At 36.2% G+C, this 22,489-nt stretch overlaps 1 protein-coding gene and 2 pseudogenes across 1 annotated transcript; 1 reads left to right on the top strand and 2 right to left on the bottom strand.

Moving 5' to 3' along the window:
* Window positions 1–4,186: 4,186 nt before the first annotated feature.
* On the bottom strand, window positions 4,187–5,723 carry LOC120168049 (annotated as a pseudogene).
* Window positions 5,724–5,879: 156 nt separating this feature from the next.
* LOC120168048 (3-ketoacyl CoA thiolase 1, peroxisomal-like) lies at window positions 5,880–21,977 on the bottom strand. Its single transcript, XM_039176901.1, has 4 exons — window positions 21,932–21,977; window positions 21,803–21,816; window positions 13,592–13,594; window positions 5,880–6,872 (listed from the first exon to the last, which is right to left on the bottom strand). The coding sequence occupies exons 1-4, from the start codon at window positions 21,975–21,977 to the stop codon at window positions 5,880–5,882; spliced, it is 1,056 nt and encodes a 351-aa protein (XP_039032832.1).
* LOC120168126 lies at window positions 7,286–12,221 on the top strand (annotated as a pseudogene).
* Window positions 21,978–22,489: the final 512 nt, after the last annotated feature.

The following is a 22,489-nucleotide window of genomic DNA, read 5'->3' as shown; positions in this document are numbered from 1 at the left end:
CACCCAACTTTCAATTTTTCTATTTTGCTCATTGAACTTTACAGATTGAATCATTTTGCTCACTCTGTTGTTAACTTTTTAACGGCGTTATGAAGTGGCACAGGAATCAAAACAAAGCCATTTTGAAAAACTCAAATATACTCTAAAATGATGTCACTTTGGTGAGTAAAATATGAGAGAAAGTAAAGTTTAATGACACATGGTGTAATTTTATCCATTTTCTCTCTGCCGACCACCATGTCATTTTCATTCCGGCCATCGTCGACCGTCTTAGATGGTGGTCGTTCGGTCCCAAAATGAGATGGGGTCGGTTCGTCTCGACCCCTTAAGTCTGAATCTGGTGGTTGTTTCACTGGAAAATGACCCAAAACCCGTGAATTTGGACTAAAACGTTTCGATTTTCTCACTTTCAATCTTAAATTCATGGACTTCGGAGCAACTTCGACAAAATGAAGGTCGGATTCAAACGCACAATGTCTAGGCGAAGCGACCTATCCCATTTTGGGACATTTTGGGACCAAACTGTCACCCTCTACGGCAGTGGCCGGTGGTGACATCCGACCACCTTTTATTTTTATTTTATTTTTTAATTTTTTAATACTAAATAATAAAAATGTCACATCATCACCTGCTAGAGAGAAAACGAGGGAGTGAGCAAAATGATTCAATTTGTAAAGTTTAGTGAGCAAAATAGAAAAATTGAAAGTTGGGTGAAGAAAATAGGAGAGATAATATAGTATAGAATCTTTTTATATATTTTAAGGGAAGAAAACAATGAGAGCTGTATGGAAAATGAGGAAAATGAGGAAAATGAGGGAACCTAGGTTTCGAGGAGTTAACACGGAAATGACACGGAAATGAAAAGAGTAGTGGAAGAGGCAAATCGTGCACATATATTTACAAAAAATGATTATTTATAAAATAAGTGTTTAAACTATATTGTTTTCATGAATAAGTGTATAAATTATTTTTTGAATGATTTCGGTGTCAAATATTACAAATATTACCACTTTGGATGCTCGGTTCATAAATGACGTTAATTTTCTTGTTAAGTGACATGTATCACATTCTCGTAATTTTAAAAGTTTTATTTAAAATTAAAATTATGTTTTAAAAACCACAAAATTTTTTAAAATAGTCCCAAAGCTTTAAAAACCTTCATTTCAACCTCTAAATCCATGATGTTTGACGCCTTTTGCCGTCGACGAAGCTCCACCCGACCTCACCTCTCCCCCATGATCAAAACCCTTATGAAATCGCAATCGATCGATGTTTTATATCCCGTGAATCCTAGGATGAAAATAGTGATTCCAACGGTCAATCGACGACAAATATGATAACATATGACTAGGAGGATGGCAGGAACTACGTCATTGACTGTGGTCATGATCGAAAAGGGAGACAATGAAAATTTAGGGTTAAGATTTGGGGATTTTAAGGATTTTTGTAATTTAAGAGAAATTAAATTTTTATAAATATAATATTTTTTTTATTTTAAAAAAATAAATTTCAAAATTACGAGAATATGACATATGTCACTTAACAGAAGAAATTAACACCATTTAACGCCCTAACACCTAAAATTATAACCTTTGTAAAGTTAATCACTAAGATCATTCAAAAAAATAGTTTAGGCACATATGCGTGAAGTAATATAATTTAAGCACTTATTTTATAATTAAGCCTATAAACAATTATAGTATAAAAAGTTTAAAGGTATGATACTAAAATTAGTTTTAATAGTCATTTTGTCTCACTATGTTTAAATTTTTTTTAGCCTTAACTTTTTATTTAGGATAAAAAATTTACTAACATTTGATTAAATACTCACTTTGATCTAAAGGTGGATCCAAAAATATTTTTGAGGGTGGACACACTGTATCAATAACATAATTTTTTGTATGAGATGGACACAAATAAAATTTCAGGATGTGTATAATCAATAAAATAAGTAACTAATCGAAGAAAAATCGGATATCAAGGTGGGCATGTGCCCACCCTGGACAAAGGGTGGATCCGCCACTACTTTGACCTTAATTTTTTTAGAGCATTTTGACCTTCAATATTTTATTTTATGATAGAATAACCTACTTTTTAGTATTATTTGTTTGTTAACTAACAATTTTCATCACCAAAAAGATATTTTTGCCATAAAATAAAACGTTGGGGTCAAAATGTACTAAAGAAATAATAAGAATTAAAATGATCATTTTAATAAATATTAAATTTAATCTTAATATTATAATTATTTTAAATTATCATATATTTTAAATATTTTCTTTATAATTTATTTTCATTCCTTAAAATTTTAAAAGTTTATATCTAAAATGTTAAACTAATTATGAATCTATATTGGGTGCTCATCTCCTACGTACACTATTTTGTTGGTTTACTTACAAGTTGGAAGTATTTTGATGGGCTAATCTGGGCCTTCTACTGGGTTTGACACTTCATCGGATGGCTCAATCTTAATGTCATATGCCAACCCATATTTTAATACATTTACTAAATTATTTTCCAAGAGGATTGTCTTATTGTTACTTAACTGCTAGAATTATTATATCAAACTATATCATTTTTTTTAAATTTTAATGATCAATAATTTAAATAAAATAAATATTAATATTAATGGTGTAAATTAATTTAATAATTAAAGTAAAAATACAATAATAATTGAGTAATCAAATAATGTAACCAATTTTAAAGTAAGGATGCAATTTTTCAACCAACAAAAAAAGGGTATCAGCTTTATGCTCATAGTCATGACTCAGCTGCAAATTACGAATGAAGAAGAAAGAGACACTTTTCCTTTGGTTATTAAAAAAAATAAAAAATAAAATAACATATCCAAAAGTTCAGAACCACTATACTTCCATCAGGCATCAGCATCAGTGGCATCCCTCGTAAACTCTCTGCTTATGTCTAAAAACCAACCCTTCTGTTGCACACTTCAGAAGAGGAGAAGAGAAGATAGAAGAAAGTGGGAAACCCACAAAACTGAAAAAACAAAAAGCTCATCAAGTTTCAGCTCAAAATAGCAAGTGACTCCCAATTCTCTCTCAATTTATTCTTTCTTTCTGTCTGCTTTTTTTTTTTTTTGAGTAATTTCCCCCTCTTGTTGTGTCTGCAAGTGAAACACAAATGGAGCAAACTTTGGCCATCTTCAAGCTTGAAGCTTGTGGTATTATCTAGGAGAAGAAAGTTCCTTTTTTCTTCTTCTCTTGTTTGACTTTGTTTAGTACTATTTGTTAGAAGATAACAAAAGGGTTGATGGGGAGAGGTTGCAGGAGGATGATAGCAGGGGATTTGGATCCAGAAAGAAAAAAAGTGGTGGGTTGAGAACAAAGCAGTCCGGTAGAGTGTTATGGACTGGATTTAGTAGAGAAGAAATATCGAAGAAGAAATAGGTTTTAGATAGGGATGGTAACTCAATCCGAATGCGACGGGTTCCGACCCGACCCGATCGGGTCGGATTTTTTTAAAAAAAAAAATTTGGGTTCGGGTCGGGTCGGGTTTTTTTTAAATGTACTGTTCGGGTCGGGTTTAGGGTGAAAAAAATCCGACCCGATCCGACCCGAAAAATATATATAATTTTATCCTATATATTTAGAGATAATTACAATAATGTCCTTCCATATATAATTTTTTTCAATTAAGTCACTGTTTTCATTGAATAAAATTTTTTTATTATTATTTCGGGTCGGGTCGGGTCAGGTTTCTAAGTCATATATTCGGGTCGGGTCGGGTCGGGTGAAACCTTAATTTCGTCGGGTCAGGTCGAGTCACGGGTGAAAAACTCTTTCTTCTCGGGTCGGGTCGGATGGCCTAAAAACCCGACCCGACCCGACCCATTGACATCCCTAGTTTTAGAAGAAGAAATAAGAGAGATTACAGGAAGAAGTTTTCATTCATTCATTTCATGCCTTTTGCCCTACCTAGAACATTGCTTATACATTTACATTGTGTAGCAACCATTTACAGCTGGCAATACAACTGTCTCTAACAATTAGATTCATTGCTGGTGTTGTTGGGTGCTATTGGGTGCTGTTGGCGTGACTTCCTTCACTGCTGGCAGCACCCATCCCCTTAATTAAAATCCCTAACCTCCCTTTAATTAAAATCTCTAATCCTATTTCCAATTTCCCCAATTTTCCTCTGTCTTCTCCGATTTCTATCTCTCTCATTATCATGACAATACCCCTCCATGAAAGGATCCTTGTCCCCAAAGATCAAAACCTAACAATTGTGCCTTAAGCACAATGTAGTTTACCCCAATAACGTTTTCAAACCTTAAGTTCATCCACTGCATCAACAATTGAGTGATAGCCTGATTGTGCTTCTTGAGGTTAAATACACCATCATCCAAAAAACTCAAGTTGCCAAACACCTTCCACCAAAAACTATAGATAGCAGTACCATAAACCCTTGCTGCTAGCCTTAATCCTTTTCTAAGAGAAAGTGAGGTTTGATGGTAAGATTAAAACTTCAGGTCAATTCTATCCTCTGTCTTAATACCTCTGTATGTCAATTTTACTTTAGCAAAAAATTTCAACCTTGCTTGAGTCTTCTGAAAAATTTTCAGATTCAAAAGTTGTTTTAGTAACTGATTCCTGCTGCTTTCTTTGTTGATTTCCCATGTATTCATGACATTATCCTTCCCTCGAAATGATCCTTGTACACTTGCTACATGAACAAGCATCATTTTCCCGTTTGCATCACCGATGCAATACAAGTGAGGAACCAGATTGCCACTTGAATCATTTACTCGCATTCTCTCATCAACAAGAATGAAACCCCTTTGTGTTACTACATTAAGATTCTTCAACCCGAGACCATTAGTAAATGGAGCCCTTCCGGTTGCAATTAAGGCTGCATCTATCTCCAATGTGTCTTTGGGTTCCATAGTCTTGGCATCAATAAGCTCAATAGTCACTGGTTTCTCATCCTTTGCAGGGGTGATCTTCGTTGCAAACACTCCTGTATGATAATCAATTTTCCTAGGGTTGATTAGCACCCTTTGGGCAAGCTTACCAATCTCAGGATCAAATCCAGGCATAAGCTGATCTAGAGCTTCAATAAATGTGACCTCACTGCCAATATAACCACTTCCTACAATCGCAATCCAATCAGGAACAGACTCCAATTTCAGGGCATGGTCACTAGTAATAATAGCCTTCCCATCGACCTCAATGCCCTTGGGAACAAAAGGAACAGAGCCAGTGGCAATGATAATATCTTTTGTAGCTATTATGTTATTACGAAAACCAACCTTCCCATATTTCACCTTTTGAGGACCCACAATAGTACCAACACCAATCAATATGTCTACTCCTAGTGCCTTCATTGAGTTAGTCAAATTGCATCGAATTTTCGAAGCAAGGTTATTTGCATGTTATTCAACTCCCTGTCTGTCATATTCAGTAGCAGAAACCTGCAAACCCAAAGCCTTCATATGATGCTCACTCTGAAGTTCACGCATCTTACCATTCACAACCAGAAGAGCTTTCGAAGGAACACAACCTCAGTTCGAACTCGGCTAGAACACGAGTGAGTCAAACCGGATAATCTGAAGGCTTTCTTTCTGAGTCCGCATAAACGGAGATTGATCGGCTAGGAGATAGGTAAAGCAGGAGAATGAGAATCGAAGGCGAAATTTGATCTAGGAACTGCGGTAGCTTGAGAGCAAATGGAATGCATTTTCAATATTTTCGGATGTTTGGCAGTGAGGAGACGTTGGTAGTAGTATGCATCTGGTGCCTTTTTCTCAACTTCAATAACTTTGATTGCCTTCTGATTTTTCTCAGCAAGAACATGTCCTGTTGGTTTGCCTGGATTTATTACAACCAAGGCCTTAACGGTGCTACCCTTGGACCTAGAAGTTACAAGTTGTTTCTTAAGCTCAGAGACTTCCAAACCCATCCTGTGGCTTCATCAAGATAGTATAGAATCTCCACAACAACAAAACCACTGCCCTTTCCAATTATCTTCTCGACCTCTACTCGCACATCTTTAAGATTGATTCCCATTAGCAATAATCTAAACTTGTAAGGGTCATCCTCTTCTACAAGTTTATCCCTCCCAATTTTGACAGGATTGAACTTACACCTATCTGCACCTTCACTCACTTGGCTAGCATTTCCAGCAGGCTTCAATTTGGCTAAACTTGGTATGTTTGTATCGGGGCGGATACCATCGTCCTCTGAAATTATGATTGCCTTCTCTTCTCCAATTTTAAGATTCACAATCTTTATGGCTACAAGAATAATTTCTTCTTTGAATTTACCATATGCTGTTCTAGTAGCTGCCCATCGATGTGATTCAACAATGGCCTGGTCTTGCTTTTGCCTTGTGATACCATAGCGTTGTGCAACGTTTTCAGAAGTAATGCCCATAGGAAGAATACAATCCCGGGCTTGGGCAAAGCTATCCGTCTTTGGGTTAACTTCCTCAAACCTAGAAACTAAACCATCCGTTTTCATGCTCTCCAATCCAGCACCAATGCCGATATCATAAAATCCTGCTTTTATGGAAGCAGCAATATCGGCAACTGCTTGTAGGCCCGAAGAACATTGTCTGTTGACAGTTCTAATAGGCACTGTATCGGGGAACCCAACATAGAATGTTGTCATCCTACACTGTGTTGCTCTGAGTGTAGCACAAGCCAACACTGAACAGACAACAATATCCCCCACTTCACTTGGGTTCACCTTTGTTCTATCAATCAAAGCCTTCAAAACAGGGGCAAGCAAATCATTTGCATGTGTATCCTTAAAGCCTCCACGCTTTGACTTGCAAATTGGAGTGCGGCATGCCACCACAATCACAATATCATCCCCAAAAGCAGTGTTATTCCCAGCCAAACAAATTGATGGCTTTGATGTTGGCAATTTATCGAACACCTGAGAATCATCATGTTTTTGCTCACACTTTTTACCAGTCAGAATCTGTAATATATGCTCCACATCTCAATGCTGCGACGCCATTTTTTATTCCAACGTACTCAACCGACTATCCTGCTTCTGCCACCATTTAGGAGGGGTCGATTTAACCTTGATTTTTTTTTTTGCTTCAAGCTGCTAAGAAATGATGGCTCTGATTACCAATTGTTATGGACTGGATTTAGTAGAGAAGAAATATCGAAGAAGAAATAGGTTTTAGAAGAAGAAATAAGAGAGATTACAGGAAGAAGTTTTCATTCATTCATTTCATGCCTTTTGCCCTACCTAGAACATTGCTTATACATTTACATTGTACCAATTGTTATGGATTGGATTTAGTAGAGAAGAAATATCGAAGAAAAAATAGGTTTTAGAAGAAGAAATAAGAGAGATTACAAGAAGAAGTTTTCATTCATTCATTTCATGCCTTTTGCCCTACCTAGAACATTGCTTATACATTTACATTGTACCAACCATTTACATCTGCAATACAACTGTCTCTAACAGTTAGATTCCTTGCTGGTGCTGTTGGGTGCTGTTGGGTGCTGTTGGCGTGACTTCCTTTACTGCTGGCAGCACCCCTCCCCTTAATTAAAATCCCTAACCTCCCTTTAATTGAAATCACTAACCCTATTTCCAATTTCCCTAATTCTCTTCCGTCTTCTCCGATTTCTATCTCTCTCATGATCATGACAATAAAGACTCTTGTAGAGGAAGTTAGCTTTAGTTGCTCTCTTTTTTCATGTTTCTTAAATGTGGGATGTTATAAATATTGCACCTTGAGTACTTTTTTTGTTGGTTGCTTTGCCTCAATATTATATATATGATCTTTGAGAAACATTGAAGAGGGAAAAAGGAGAAGAGTGATGGGTGGTTTGTTGAAAGAAACTTTGAAGTCACTTTGTGGGGTGAACCAGTGGTCTTATGCTATCTACTGGAAGATCGGCTGCCAAAATACTAAGTAAGTTTCTACGTTTGCCTTTTCTTTTGGAGTTGTTTGGTTGTGGAGAAAATTGAAGGGAAAATAAGAGAGCATTTAGTGTTTTTCTATAGTTCTTATGCATGTATCTTCATTTGGTTTAGCTAATAATGTAGAAACAAAATACTCCACACACTCAAAAAAAGTGAACTTTTTAATGGTTTTCTTGGCTACCAAACATAGGAGGAGATCCACCATAGCTGAAAGCATTTTCTTGCATAACGCTATTTTTTTCCCATTACTCCTGAGGTGCAAAACTTGTTTTAAGGCATGTTGAAGTTTGATTGGTTACTGTTATGTTGTAATTTTTTTCTTTTATTTTGATTAATGATCTGGTGCTGCTTTTTTCTTTTCTACTTTTGGCACTTTGTGTTTTGGATTATTCTGTTTTGTCTTAAAGAATCATGTTGAAAAGTAGATGTGTATTTTAAGTTTGACAAGAAACCTTCTTGTATTGGACCAACTCACTGCTGAAATCCATTGATTCAGAATTTTGTTTTCCTTTTATTGCTCCAGTAGAATCTGGCTATTAGTTTCTTTTGTCTTGGTCTGTTTGGCTGCTGGAGAAAATGTAGAGAAAGGAAACAATATTAGAAACCTGGACAATTCGGTGTTCTGTTATGTTTTCTAAACTTATTGGCCCCAGTAGGATGAGATATCTAGGAGTTAAATGGCATTATATGCATTTATTTTCATTTGTCATCTCCTTTGATTGATGGCTAAACTTTTGGCATGATTTGCCTGAGTTTCTATTTTAAGAGTTAAATTATTCCGTCTTCCTGGCCTTAACTGCATGTTTTATGCTTTGCAGGTTGCTAATTTGGGAGGAATGTTACTATGAACCTGCACCGTCCTGGGCCCCTCCATGCATTGCCGGACTTCAGAATCCCAAATCATCATTCGGAGAGCAGGAGGGATGCTGGAATTCGGATACTTCCTCTCAATTTGGGAGTCGAACATGGGACGATAAAACCCATTTGCTGATAAAAAAAATGATGACGAAAAATCGCTTTAATATAGTTGGGCAAGGGTAAGCCTGAGCTTTTCAATGCTGTCCAGTTTTCTGCTTGCAGATTATTTAGTCACTTTCTTTTAAAGTTCTTTTCCTTATTTACTCAAAAAAAAAAAAGGAATTGTGAGGGAATGCTTTCTTTGTGTTTCAGATTAGTTGGCCGAGCGGCATTTACTGGTAATCATCAGTGGATTCTTGCAGATAATTACATTACAGATGCCCAGCCCCCAGAGGTATATTACTAATTGTATCTTCTGAGTTCTCCAAGCGTCAGATGTTGGACACAACAAACTTGTTCTTTCTTCGTGCATCAACTCTTAACATGTGATAACAAGTGTCGAGGTAGTGTCAGGTAACAAAACATAGTATGACATTTTTTTTTTGTGTGGATGCATCTAGGTTCTAAATGAGGTGCACCTCCAATTTTCAGCTGGCATGCAGGTTTGATAACTCTAGCTCTTTATTTTTTCCCATCTGCTTCATTATTTGACTTTTATCCATTGCAGACTGTTGCAATTATTACTGTTCATCCTCACGGGGTTCTACAGTTCGGTTCTTCCACGACTGTAAGCAGCTTAACTGTGCATCCCTGGAGCTCTTCTCTCTAATAGCTACGGAGCAAATGAATGCATTGAGAAAACCAGGATTCCCATTTCCTTTGAAAATCCCATTGCAATGGATTCAGCTGGAATTTTTAGGCCTACAAATTCCACGACTTCTGTTTCTGATGGCTGCAACCAACAAAGCAATTCATCTGTCTTCCATGGTTATTGGCCAATCATCTTCCCTCATCAAACATATTCAAGAAATCCCCCAGGCTACACCTCATGATGACTATTTGTGGCTGAACCCTCAAGTATCTTTTTGCAACTCTAGGTCTAGGTTCAACTGTCAGCCCATGATTGATCAACCAATTACAAGTCATAGCGGCATAAAATCAATGGAGCAACATGTTTCATCAGGTGTCCTACAAAATAATGTTATCGATAGCGTTACTGTATCAAATAGTCAAATGAAACCAGAATCAATCCAAGGCTTTGTTCCAAAATTGCAAAACCTAGAAGTTGTTACTTCCTCTTGCACACGATTGGCAGGGAACATGTTTCAGCAAGTTGGTTCGTCTAAGGTGGCGGTTCCTTTATCCATCCTACTGATCAGATAACGACTAGTATGCTTTCAGGACTTCCAACTAGAGGACATGACTGTGAGAAATTCGATTGCATTCCAAAGAAGGAAAGTACAGATAATGATTTGTTTAAAGCACTTAGTACCCTGTTTCCCCATGCTGACAATGGAATGCCATTTCCTGAGCAACTTCCAAGTGCTTTTCATGATATTCGGAAGCATGAAAGTGGAAGTTCGAGTACTAGATCCTTGAATGTTAACTATGGAGGTGCATGTGTCCAGTCTCCATCAGGGGATGATTTGTTTGATGTACTGGGGGCAGATTTAAAGAGTAAATTACTCGGTGGGAAATGGAATAATGTTCTTGCCAAGGGACAAGATTTGAACATGCAAAATGTGGGTAAGGATACTTTGATATTTAGGGATATGCAAAATGTGGGTAAGGTTTCTAGTGTCCATTCTGCTGCAAAGCAGATATCAGATGATAATATGTCCTGCAGGACAACATTGACAAAGTTCAGCAATGCATCTGTTCCTAGTAGTTCCACTACCTTTGGTCGGGTTAACATTTCCAATCAAGTTCGTGGGGAGTTACTAGGTGGTCTTCCGAAGTCTCTGTTGAAGGGAGAAACTCTTCCATCCATTTCTTATCAATCTGGCCGTAGCAAAGACAATGATGGAACTTGTTCTCAGATAAGTCAGATTACTTCAATGTATGGGTCTCAAATCAGTTCATTGGTTGAGCAGGGTCATAATTAAAGGCGTGATACGAGTGTTGCTACTGCAAACTCAAAAAGGAACAATGAAACGGCTAAACCAGATTGCAAAAGACTAAAACCTGGAGAGAACCCTCGACCCAGGCCAAAAGATCGCCAGATGATTCAAGATCGAGTGGAGGAGTTGAGGGAAATTGTACCAAATGGAGCAAAAGTAATGCATCTTTTTAACTTGATATACCTAAATTTCTGTGATATGCTTATACTGTAATGAATGTTGTAGTTAATGTCCATCCTTTGATGTGATTCAACAGTGTAGCATAGATGCTCTTCTCGAAAAAACCATCAAGCATATGCTTTTCCTACAAAGTGTTACAAAGCATGCAGACAAGTTAAAACAAACAGGAGAGTCTAAGGTATGGCAATTACATTATGCTTGTAATCTAGTTCTTCTATTTATCCTATGTTCTAAAATGTTTGTTTATCAGATCTTGTTTCAGCTGGTTGTGGTGACATTGCTATCTCGGATGTCTGAGAAGAAATGCTCTTACATGCATACTATATTCTCTGATGTGTACAATAAAATCCAATTGGCAGTATTATATCCATGGAAGCTTTTAGACTTTAAGATGTTTGAGTTTGCAGATAAAGGAGAACTTCGAGGGAGGTGCTATGGGCATTTGAGGTCGGCTCACAAGCTATGTTGTGCCCTATTGTGGTTGAAGATCTCAATCGACCTTGTCAGATGCTTGTAGAGGTGGGACTCTTTCATGTGAAGCTGCCTTAAAGATCAATTTATCTTTCTTGTTCCCGGTTTCTATAAATGTTTGTTCCAGTCAATCATGCCTTTAATTAATTGATTCATGTTATGCGGTCCAATTACATTTCTACTCTGCAATCATTAGGCTGAGTACGAATGAGAATATTGTAGCAATATTTTCCAGGAGACTATAGACTTGTAGAGACAATGTAGTTACTTTGGCATTATATTTGTTTCTTTGCATGACAACAATACAGTAAACTATTTCTTTGCATTGTTGTCGTTTAACTCAAGTTTTCCCGTACAGGCAAACAGGGATGTTACGAGGGTGGAGATATTTGTCACTTGTTCGTCTTCTGGAGCAAACTGCAAAGGGCAGCATCACTTCATCTTCCAATGCATTCGATAGCAACAACATGGTGGTTCAGCACTCGTTTCCCGAAGCTGCATCTATACCGGCAACCGGTAGGGCCAGTAGTTTACAGTGAACCGCCTTGCTCCCCCGTATCCTTGTTTGTAGACATGTTAAGAGCAGGCCCCAGCTGTGCTTGCCATGACTAACATACATCCTCTAGATTCGGGTGGTTCGGACCTCGACTAACCTCGTTTTCGCTGATCTTGTCCTTGAAGGTGGGATTTGTTTAGGTAATGAAAACTGTCAACAGCTTTTTAAATGGTATGTATTTGGATTTTGCTGGACCAATTGATGAATTTTGTTGTGTCGTGTAATCGTATCTTGCTCATAATATGCACGGGTTTGACAGAAAGCCATGGGACTGCATTTTGATTTTCTGATAATCAATACCTCTCTGCGGAGTGATGGTCTATTAAAATTTAATAAAAATAAACCTAAAACTAATATATATATATATATATATTAATTAGGGCTGATGCATGCAGGCTAAAAATCTAAAACCTAAACTCGAGCAAGCTTACCCACCCATGAACATATTTGTTGCAAAAAATATATGAAATTGAGGTAGATTTACATGTATATATAATATATATGAAAAATATTTTTGAAAACATTGATAAATATTGGACAGTAAACTGAAACAAATTAATAAACTACTTTAAAAAGTACTATGATAAGCTATATATATATATATATATATATATATATATATATTTGTTTGGATAATTCAGATGTATATTAATCCAAAGAAGAAACAGCAAAGCTGTTACAAAACGACATAATCTAGGCAACCCCTCAAAGGATCCCCTACAACAAACCAAAAGAGACCCCTCATTAAACCCCCCACCTACTGCAGAAATCAACATTCATCCTGTCAAACCTGTCAATACAACAAGGCTGCATACGAATTCTAACAGTCTCCTTAACATATTCAACAACTTCATCTGCAGACCGAGAAACCCCCTATAAAGCCTAAAATTTCGTTCTTCCCACACACAATATAGGAAGCCAATCCAAGCAAGCTTTAGAACACATAGGATGAGGGACTTACCCTTCAAATTTCCAACAACCCATAGTATTATCCCAACCAATCAGACCCCATTGCAGATCGCAGAGCTGCAAAATTTTAACCCAAACTCCACAGGAAAATTGACACTCCGCAAAAAAGATGATCCATCGTCTCCAAGAAACCCCCACACAGGCCACCCAGGCCTTTAGCATCTACTCCCATTTTCCTAAGCCTTTCCATAGTGGGCACCTTATCCAAAATAATCATCCAAGCCATAATCGAATGCTTGAGAATGTGAAGAGGGAACCAAATGGATCTATGCCGTTGAACCTTAGGCCGCACGATCCTTATCTTATCCCATATCCACTTATTCGTAGCCACAGACCAGTCCCCAACACCCCAAACAAGCCTCTAGCCTCAGCTCTCATCTTCAGTAATCTCCTAAAAGTCCAGCTGAAATGAGCCTTGCATTCAATCTGCCAAAAATCCACCCCTTTGAAGATATACTCCTTAATCCAAGCCACACAAAGGGAGCCTCCCCAACAAGAACGCTCTTAATTAATTGAAAACAGTCGGTACGATTCCAGCAAAACAAATCCCTAAGCCCCAAGCCTCCTTCAGCTTTTAACGAACACACCTGCTGCCAACCAATACGGGCACCACCTTGAGCAGACTCCTCCATCCCTTTCTAGAAGAATCTCATACACATTTGCTCAATCTTCCTAATCACCACTTTAGGGAGAACAACCCGCCTGTACCAAAAATTGAAAATGATGAATAAAACAACTTTAATCAATTGTAATATACCTCCATAACTAAAAATCTTTTTAGACTAGATACCAGGCTTCTCCTTAATTTTCGCAATCAAGGGTAGCAATCCTTCTCAGCAAACTTTCTAATAACCAAAGGAATACCCAAATATCTAACAGGTAGGCAGCCCTGCTTAAATCCTATCAAGCATTGAATTTCAACAAGAATATTGCTTCCCAAACCACAAGGGAAGAACTAAGTTTTACTCACATTTAACTCCAAACCAGACATCTTACAAAAAAACCTCCAGGAAACTCATAACACCAATAACAAGTTGATGAGTGTTTTAAAATGATATTATTTGCTTGTTAAATTTTTGATCTTATGGATTTATTACTGTTGATTTGGTTGTGTTATGTTTATTTTCGTATAGGATCTTACTTTCTAGAATTAACAGTAAAACGGAGGCATTCTGCATTTTTTTATTATTTGGTCACGACTCTAGACATGGACACGACTCTGGGCATGACACGATCTGACGTAGCAATTTCTAGAAGGTCCAATCAGCAACAGTTTTCTAGAAGATCCAGTCAGCAACAGTTTTCTAGAAGATCTAGTCAGCGCTTTCTAGAAGGTGGACGAGCAGAGATATCTTAGGAGACTTATTTTTAAATTTTAAAGTTTGAATTTAGAAAACATTTGAAATTATTTTTAGGATTATTTTTATTTTAATTTCTATGTTTATCTTTAGGATTTTAGAAGCTATAAATATCTCTTGAGGTAAGCCTAAAGACACAACTCATAATTTACTCTTATTTTTTCTAGTTTTATAAAATTATTTCTTTTCTTTTTAAGTTTTCGTTTTTAGTTTATTTTAAGTTTTCTTTTTAAACATGCTAAGTATGACCTTTGTCATGCTTAGCTAATTTTCTCATAAGCCGAAAGTTGAAACGATGATTCAATTTCAACGTGAAAATTGAAAAGTACCTTAATAACTTCAGAATATCTCTTTCAATCTCTACGTTTATTTTTAAAATCAAAACAGTTTTCAAAATCAAAGTTGACTTTAGTCAATATGTTGTTGAGATTAAATGAGTGGGAGGAATGATCGGCTTATTGAAAGCACATTCGACTTCCTGGAACACACTTGACGATATTGCCTTGCCAAGAGAAAATTGAGATCGGAATTAGTAGTTATTGAAACAACAATCCGGGTCGGTCTTCACGAACTTAAACGATTATTGATCTACGACAATAGATGTTGATTAGATCAATTTCTGAAGCCGGAATCAAAGATTGTCTTGGGTATTCGGTATACAAAAATAAAGTCACGAGGATTGTCCTTGTAGACAAAGTAACCGACGTTAATCCCTAAGGGAAAATCTAATTTGATGATCCGAAGGAAATTGAGTCAAGACGAGACTTGAGGTTATTTTTACCATATTCATTTTCAACCTTCATTTTTTTTATTTTTCTTTAAATCACTTTTTATTATTTAATTTTTTTACTAAAACCCATTTACTACTTATCGTCTGGTTTAAACCATTCAAACAGAAATTTGAATTTTCTAAGTCTCTGATGATCGACCCTTACTTCTCTTTACAACGTATTTCTTCTTTTATTAATTGAGAATAAGGAATTTATTTTGACATCAAAACGATAGTTGTCAAATTGGCGTCGTTGTCGGGGACTTCGTCAAAGTTACTAATTTTTGTTTGCTTTTTGATTTTTGACAAGGACAAACAAAGGCGAATTAGTGGAGTACGACCTGAAAATCGAAGCCAGAGCACGGAGACTTCACGCACAGACGCTTTGGGAAAGAAGGAGACGACAATCAGATCCATAATCGAATTCAAAATGTAACACCCCAACCCGTATGCGACCCGAATACGAGTCTGATATGTTACATTGACTTTTTAAAACCATATTCTTGTAAGATAGCAAAACTTTTGAACTTATATTAAGAAAATATAATAATATTCTATTAAATTATGCTTCATTATAAAATTTTAAAAAAATATGTATTTATGAACAATATTATACAATATGAACAGTACTATGAACAGTACCGAATGTTAAATTTTTTCCAGATTACTTTAGGGGTACCGATACCCTGCTACAGTAACTTTCGTAAAATACGTATAAATTCATAAAAATCTAAGTTTTCATCCGTATAAAATTACCATTTACATATACATATTTAAAGCATTACAAAACTCAATCATATGATTTTACAAAACCGATTAAAACATATCGGATTCAAATCTTTGTTTACATGTCAACCACTATAAGTATTACAAAATACATACTATTAACTTCTTTTCTGATCTGATCTTTGGAAATGAGAAACTGGCCTGTCTTGTATGACTTTTATTAATATTCCTCTTCTCAGAAACTACGTGTGAAACAATCACACGCTAAGTCGTTGACTTAGTGAGGCATATAAACATATAATATAAAACATAAAACATCTCACATAACAGAATGCATATATGTACATATGTCATCATTATCATGATCTCTATCATATTTATACACTATTATCATTCATATTTCTTATCTCTTGTTCATATAATCTCTTATGCTCTTATCATATATATTATGTCTCATTCTTATAATAGATACAATAACTCATAGCACACATATATCATTTCATACAATTCATATCACATATCACACATCATATATATATATATATATATATTACATACATGATATTCAAGATTATCTCTTTCTTAGCCCATGTACATTATTGAGAACTTAAGGTATTCGAGTACATTGAGGTTGTAGACTAATGTTGTCACCAAAGCTCGTATAAGTCCCACTGAGTGGCATATGAAATTTGTCTCGAATGACCACTGTATTGTCCCGAAGGACTACTATAACCCTCGACTCTTGGCATGCCAACTATACCTATAGCTCTCGTATCATATAACATGGGCATTATCATTTATAACATTTTTGTGTTCATATCATTTCTCTTATAATCACATATTCATTCTCTTCTGTCACATACCACACGTATGTGTAAACATATATCTCATATGCATATAACTCATAACTCTTTTATTTCATATCATGTAATACTCTTATAAAGTATCATATCCTCTTATCATGTATTTCATATCATATGTTCTTGCTTTCATATAGTCACATCAATTAGTCACTTATGTTCACATATCACATGGTCACATTTTATATAACACTTATATTACATATTCCTATAATTACTTATATCAATATCACATATATCACAAGTGCATTTTCATGTAAGCATGTAAATCATGTAACATATAAGAACATACATCCATTTCTATATACTAATACACAAATAATAATCACATAACATTTTAAAAGTTACTTCTTACCATAGTAACTCCGTCATTGGCTCATCGCAAGCCAATGTTTTTTCAATAACCTAAATACAAAATAAATTGCACTCACCTTAACCTTGCTTTGATTCGATCCTAATTATTTGACTCTTCCGGAACTTGTTCACGTTCAATATCTACATAACCATACATTTTGAGGTAATTATCAGATATCTACACCTTTTAATTTGATACTAATAGCCTAAACGAATTTAATAGACACATATTCACTTTTTTTCTTTTGGGGGGTATCGGTACCTCCCCTTAGGGTATCAGTACCCTTATAGAAATCTGTAAATTTTGCCCAGAAATCACTGTTCATGCACGAAAATTCACTATTTCAACTTCAATTCTTCATGTTTCATTCCCTTTCATATTCTTAACTCAAATATACATACTTAAACTAATTTCTACTCATTTATCACATCTTAAACCTCAAAATCTTCTCCTCTTCATGAACTTCAAGAATCATACCCAATTTTTAATATACTCCAAATACATTTCTATCACTTCATATCTCTTAATTAAGTTGATGAAAAGTCAAAAAATCTCATCAAAACTCTAAAAACCACACCATATCAAAAATACATCTTAAAACCCATTTTACAAATGCCTTCCTAATTCACTCATCTTATTGTTTAAATCCTATATAAGCTTTCCTTAAGCTTATATAACACCCAAAGAATCAAAATCCACTTAGAAATCCAAGAATTAAACAAAAAAATTAAACTCACCTTTGGAGCTCCCTTTGTTCACGGTGGAGAAGAAGAAAGGAAGAAGAAGAAGAAGATAATTCTTCCCCCCCCACGTGATTCATTCATATAAGGGGGAAATATCTCTATTGTCAAATGACCATTTTGCCCTTTAATTCCTTGGATAATTACTAATAACTTTTCAGAAATATTCTCAAATAAATCATTAAACTATTTAACTATTCTACTTTTAATCACCAAATTCTGAAATTTCACAATTTAGTCACTAACCCGGTATTAAGGATGTTACACAAAATCAAGCAGGTGAATCCGTTAATATAGAACCAGATCCGATGGCTGATCCCACTATCAGAGAGTTAGTCGCAGCTCCTACAGAACAAGAGCCTTTGTGCATTGATTTTCCCCAAGGCGAAACTACATACCAATTAAAAACTGGTCTTATTAATCTTCTCCCTACTTTTCGCAGATTACCAAACGACAATCAACATAAACATCTCACAGAATTTCAAATGGTCTGCTCCAGCATGAGACCACAAGGAGTAGCTGAGGACCAAATCAAACTTAGAGATTTTTCTTTTTCCTTAGTCAATTCGGCTAAGGAATGGTTATTTTATTTACCCCCAAATTCTATTACCACATAGGCTCAAATGAATCGCCTTTTTCTTGACAGATTTTTCCTTGCGGCAAAAGCAAGTGAGTTACGAAAAAGAATACTTGGAATCAAACAACTTGATGGAGAGTCACTCTATAACTACTAGGAGAGATTTAAAAAATTATGTGCTAATTGCCCACATCATGGGTTAATTGAGCAAACACTCCTTCAATATTTTTTATGAAGGATTAACTCTCCTGGAAATGAAGATGATCGATGCTGCCAGCGGAGGAGTTTCGGTGAACATAACTCCTGCTGAGGCTAGGGAATTAATTTCCACAATGGCCGCAAATTCCTAACAGTTCCGCCCAACTAATGAACCTCCTCGAAGGGTTCATGAGATAACTTCATATTCTTTAGATAGTAAGATAGATAAATTAACTGAAGTAGTCAACTCTCTTGTTGTAACAAAGATTGGACCCAACAGATTATGTGGAATATGTGCATTACTTGATCATCCAGCAGACGAATATCCACTTATTCAAGATGACAAAACAGCTCAAGTCAATGCAGTAGGGAACTTTCCAGGACCTCCCCAGAGGGCTTATAATCCCTACAACATTATTTACAACCTAGGATTGAGGGATCATCCAAATTTTCAGTTTCGCTCAGAACTCAAAGCCAAATCAAGCTTATCAACCAAGGCCACCTCCACCACCCCAACAGCCGCATAAGTCATCACTAGAGTCAATTGTTGAAAGATTGCCACTTTCCTAGAAAAAGTTCCAAATTCGTAATGAAGCCCACTTACAAGAGATAGACAAGCAGATAAGCCAACTGGCTCATACTGTAGGACGTTTGGAATCACAAGGTAAGCTTCCTTCTCAAACTGATGTAAATCCAAGGCAAAATATCAGTGTCATCACTCCAATCCAAAAATGAAAGAAGACTGTTGACTCAGGATCCCAGAAGAATAGAGACAAAGTACAAACATATCCAACATCATCTCCCTATGACGTGCCACCACCTTTTCCATCGAGATTAGTAAAAATGAATAAACAAGCCGAGGAAAAGGAAATACTAGACGTATTTCAAAATGTGGAAATCAATATACCTCTTCTTGAGGTTATCCGAAAGGTTCCAAGATATGTCTGGTTTCTAAAGGATCTTTGTACAATAAAGAGGAAGATTTCTGGGGTCGAGAAGGTGAATTTGGGAGAACATGTCTCAACTGTCTTCCAACAAAAGTTACCGCCGAAACTGAAAGACCAAGGTATGTTCGCAATACCCTATAAAATTGGTAAAGTTGGGATAAAACGAGCCACGTGTGACCTTGGTGCTTCTATTAATGTAATGCCTCTCTCTATTTACAATATGATTACTAACGAGCCTTTGAAGGATACAAAAATATCAATTTAGCTTGTCGACAGATCTATGATCTATCCGGAAGGACTCTTGGAAAATATGCTGGTGGAGGTAAACGAATTAATATTTCCTGCTGACTTTTATATATTTGAAATGGAGAATGATCGCACAAGCACATCTTCTGATATCCTATTGGGACGTCATTTCCTAAGTACTGCACACACAAAGATTGACGTAAGAAGCGAGATTTTAACCATGAAATTTGATGGTGAGATTTTAACCATGAAATTTGATATAAGGCAATGATATATCCTAACAAAGTGGAGAGTATAAATTCTGTTGATATAATTGATCCTTTGACTGCTGAATTTTTAAAGACTAATTTTTCCTTTGATCTATGTAGGGAGTTAAAAGATTATGATGAGGATATCAAGAAGTTGAAAAAAATATATTCAGATTGTGCCGAATTAAAATTGATTTCTTCTAAGCCTAAGGTTCTGCCTTCTGTTTTGCATGCTCTTGAAGTTGAACTGAAACCGTTTCCGGATCATTTGAAGTACATTTTCCTCGGGATGAATAACACTTTGCAGTGATCATATCGAAAGGATTGTCCAATGAAGAAGAAAAAGATTTAATAATGGTTTAGCACGCACACAAGGAGGCTATAGGATGAACCATCACTAACATAAAAGGATTAAGTCCATCAACATGTATGCACAAAATTAAAATCGAAGAAGTCACAAAACCGACCCGTGAAGGCTAACGTCGGCTAAATCCACCAATGATGGAAATGGTAAAAAATGAGGTACAAAAACTTCTTGATGCAGATATTATATATCCAATTTCGGATAGTAAATGGGTAAGTCTGATACATGTAATTCCTAAAAAACAAGAGTTATTGTGGTCAAAAATTTTGAATGAGAATTAGTACTAACACGAGTTCAAAATGGATGGAGGGTCTGCATCGATTACAGGAAGTTGAATTCATTAACCCGAAAAGACCATTTTCCTTTTCCATTCTTAGATCATATGATAGAAAGATTAGCTGGTAAGACTCACTATTATTGTCTTGATGGCTTTCAGGTTTTTTTCAAATTCCAGTTGCTCCTGAAGATCAAGAAAAGACGACATTCACATGCCCCTTCGGCACATTTGATTACCGTCGGATGCCTTTCGGACTTTGCAATGCACCTGCCACATTCCAAAGATGTATGATTAGTATTTTTCTGATTATATTGAAAAAAGTATTGAAATCTTCATAGATAACTTCACTGTTTACGATAATTTATTTAATGAGTGTATATTAAACTTAACAAATGTATTGCGTCAGTGCCTAGATTTTAACTTTATTTTGAATAATGAAAAATGATATTTTATGATTGATAACGGTTTAATTCAAGGTCATATTGTTTCTTCAAAAAGGAATTGCACAACATAAAGTTGTTTTCGGAGATGTAAAATAATTTGTTTCTGACAGGGGCTACTCTTGGGAAAGGTGTGAATAGAGGATTGGCAACGTTGCTTGCTGGTGCCTTAGCTGTCGGGGCTCATCAACTTGCTAAAACGTCGGGACGGATATACGAGCCCGTAGTACTCGGGTTCTTCGTCTTCCTCCAAGGTATAACTTGTAAACTATGTGCATCCGAAGTTCTCATTGTTTTCACTCACAACTTATGTACATATGTGCAGCTGCGGGTTTGCGAGATTCTACCCAAAATCAAGGCTAAATATGACTATGGATTGTTCATATTCATCTGGACATTCTCTTTGATATCGATATCGGGTTTTCGAGATGATGAAATACTGGAACTGGTTCACAAGAGATTGTTAACCGTTCTCATAGGCGGCTCAACCTGTGTAAATATTATTTCCGTTTTGCTTTTCCCTGTTTGGGCGGGTCAAGACCTTCCCAACTTGATCGCTTCCAACATGGAAAAACTTGACATCATCCTAGAAGGTACTTATAAAAATGAATAAAAAAAGGCATGGCCGGTTTCAATTCCAACATCCATGGAAACAGTACCTGAAGATCGGAGCTCAAACACGCCAGTGCGCACATCGAATCGAATCACTCAACGGACACCTCCACGCCGACGTTCGAGTATTGTATCGAAACCGCCATGACTCAAATTCATGTACATAGCCAACATGTTTGTTTTAGATCGGCCTTATCATTTTTATCGTACCATTTGCAGGCAAAACCGGAAATTCGAAGTAAAATCCAATTGACATGCACGAAAATAAGCATGGAATCTGGTGAAGCGTTGAAGGAACTATCGACGCTGTTCAAACGATGGTGAAACCGACTGCTGCCTATATACATATTGAGAAATCGAAATCGAACGTCAAGAATCTCAACTCTTTGCTCAAATCAGGGTTATGTGATGATAAAAAGGACATCTTGGAAGTGTTGCCGTTGGCGACAGTAGCTTCGTTGTTAATCGATGTGGTGAGTTGTACATCCAAAATTGCCGATTCTGTTAATGAACTTGCTGCTAAGCTGAATTTCGAAGCCGTTGAGCCGACTGTCTCACCGGACACACAACTTGAAATTTGAGATCTTAGTCGAGAAATGGGAATTCTGCTCCAACGACAACGAAATAATTGTTGTGTCATGGGGGAGCAAATATTAGAATTATATAAATAGTGATAAGTTTTTTATAGATCTTGAAATATGAAATTTAACCATTAAACCGGTAGGTTCTTGTCCTATGTTCTTTGTCACACCCCATCACACTACCTCA

Source organism: Hibiscus syriacus, unplaced genomic scaffold (genome assembly GCF_006381635.1).
Source record: "Hibiscus syriacus cultivar Baekdansim isolate YM2019G1 unplaced genomic scaffold, ASM638163v2 tig00111708_pilon, whole genome shotgun sequence".
Lineage (NCBI taxonomy): Eukaryota > Viridiplantae > Streptophyta > Magnoliopsida > Malvales > Malvaceae > Hibiscus > Hibiscus syriacus.
Note: the sequence above shows the minus strand (reverse complement) of the source record. Positions and strands in the feature narration are given on the sequence as shown.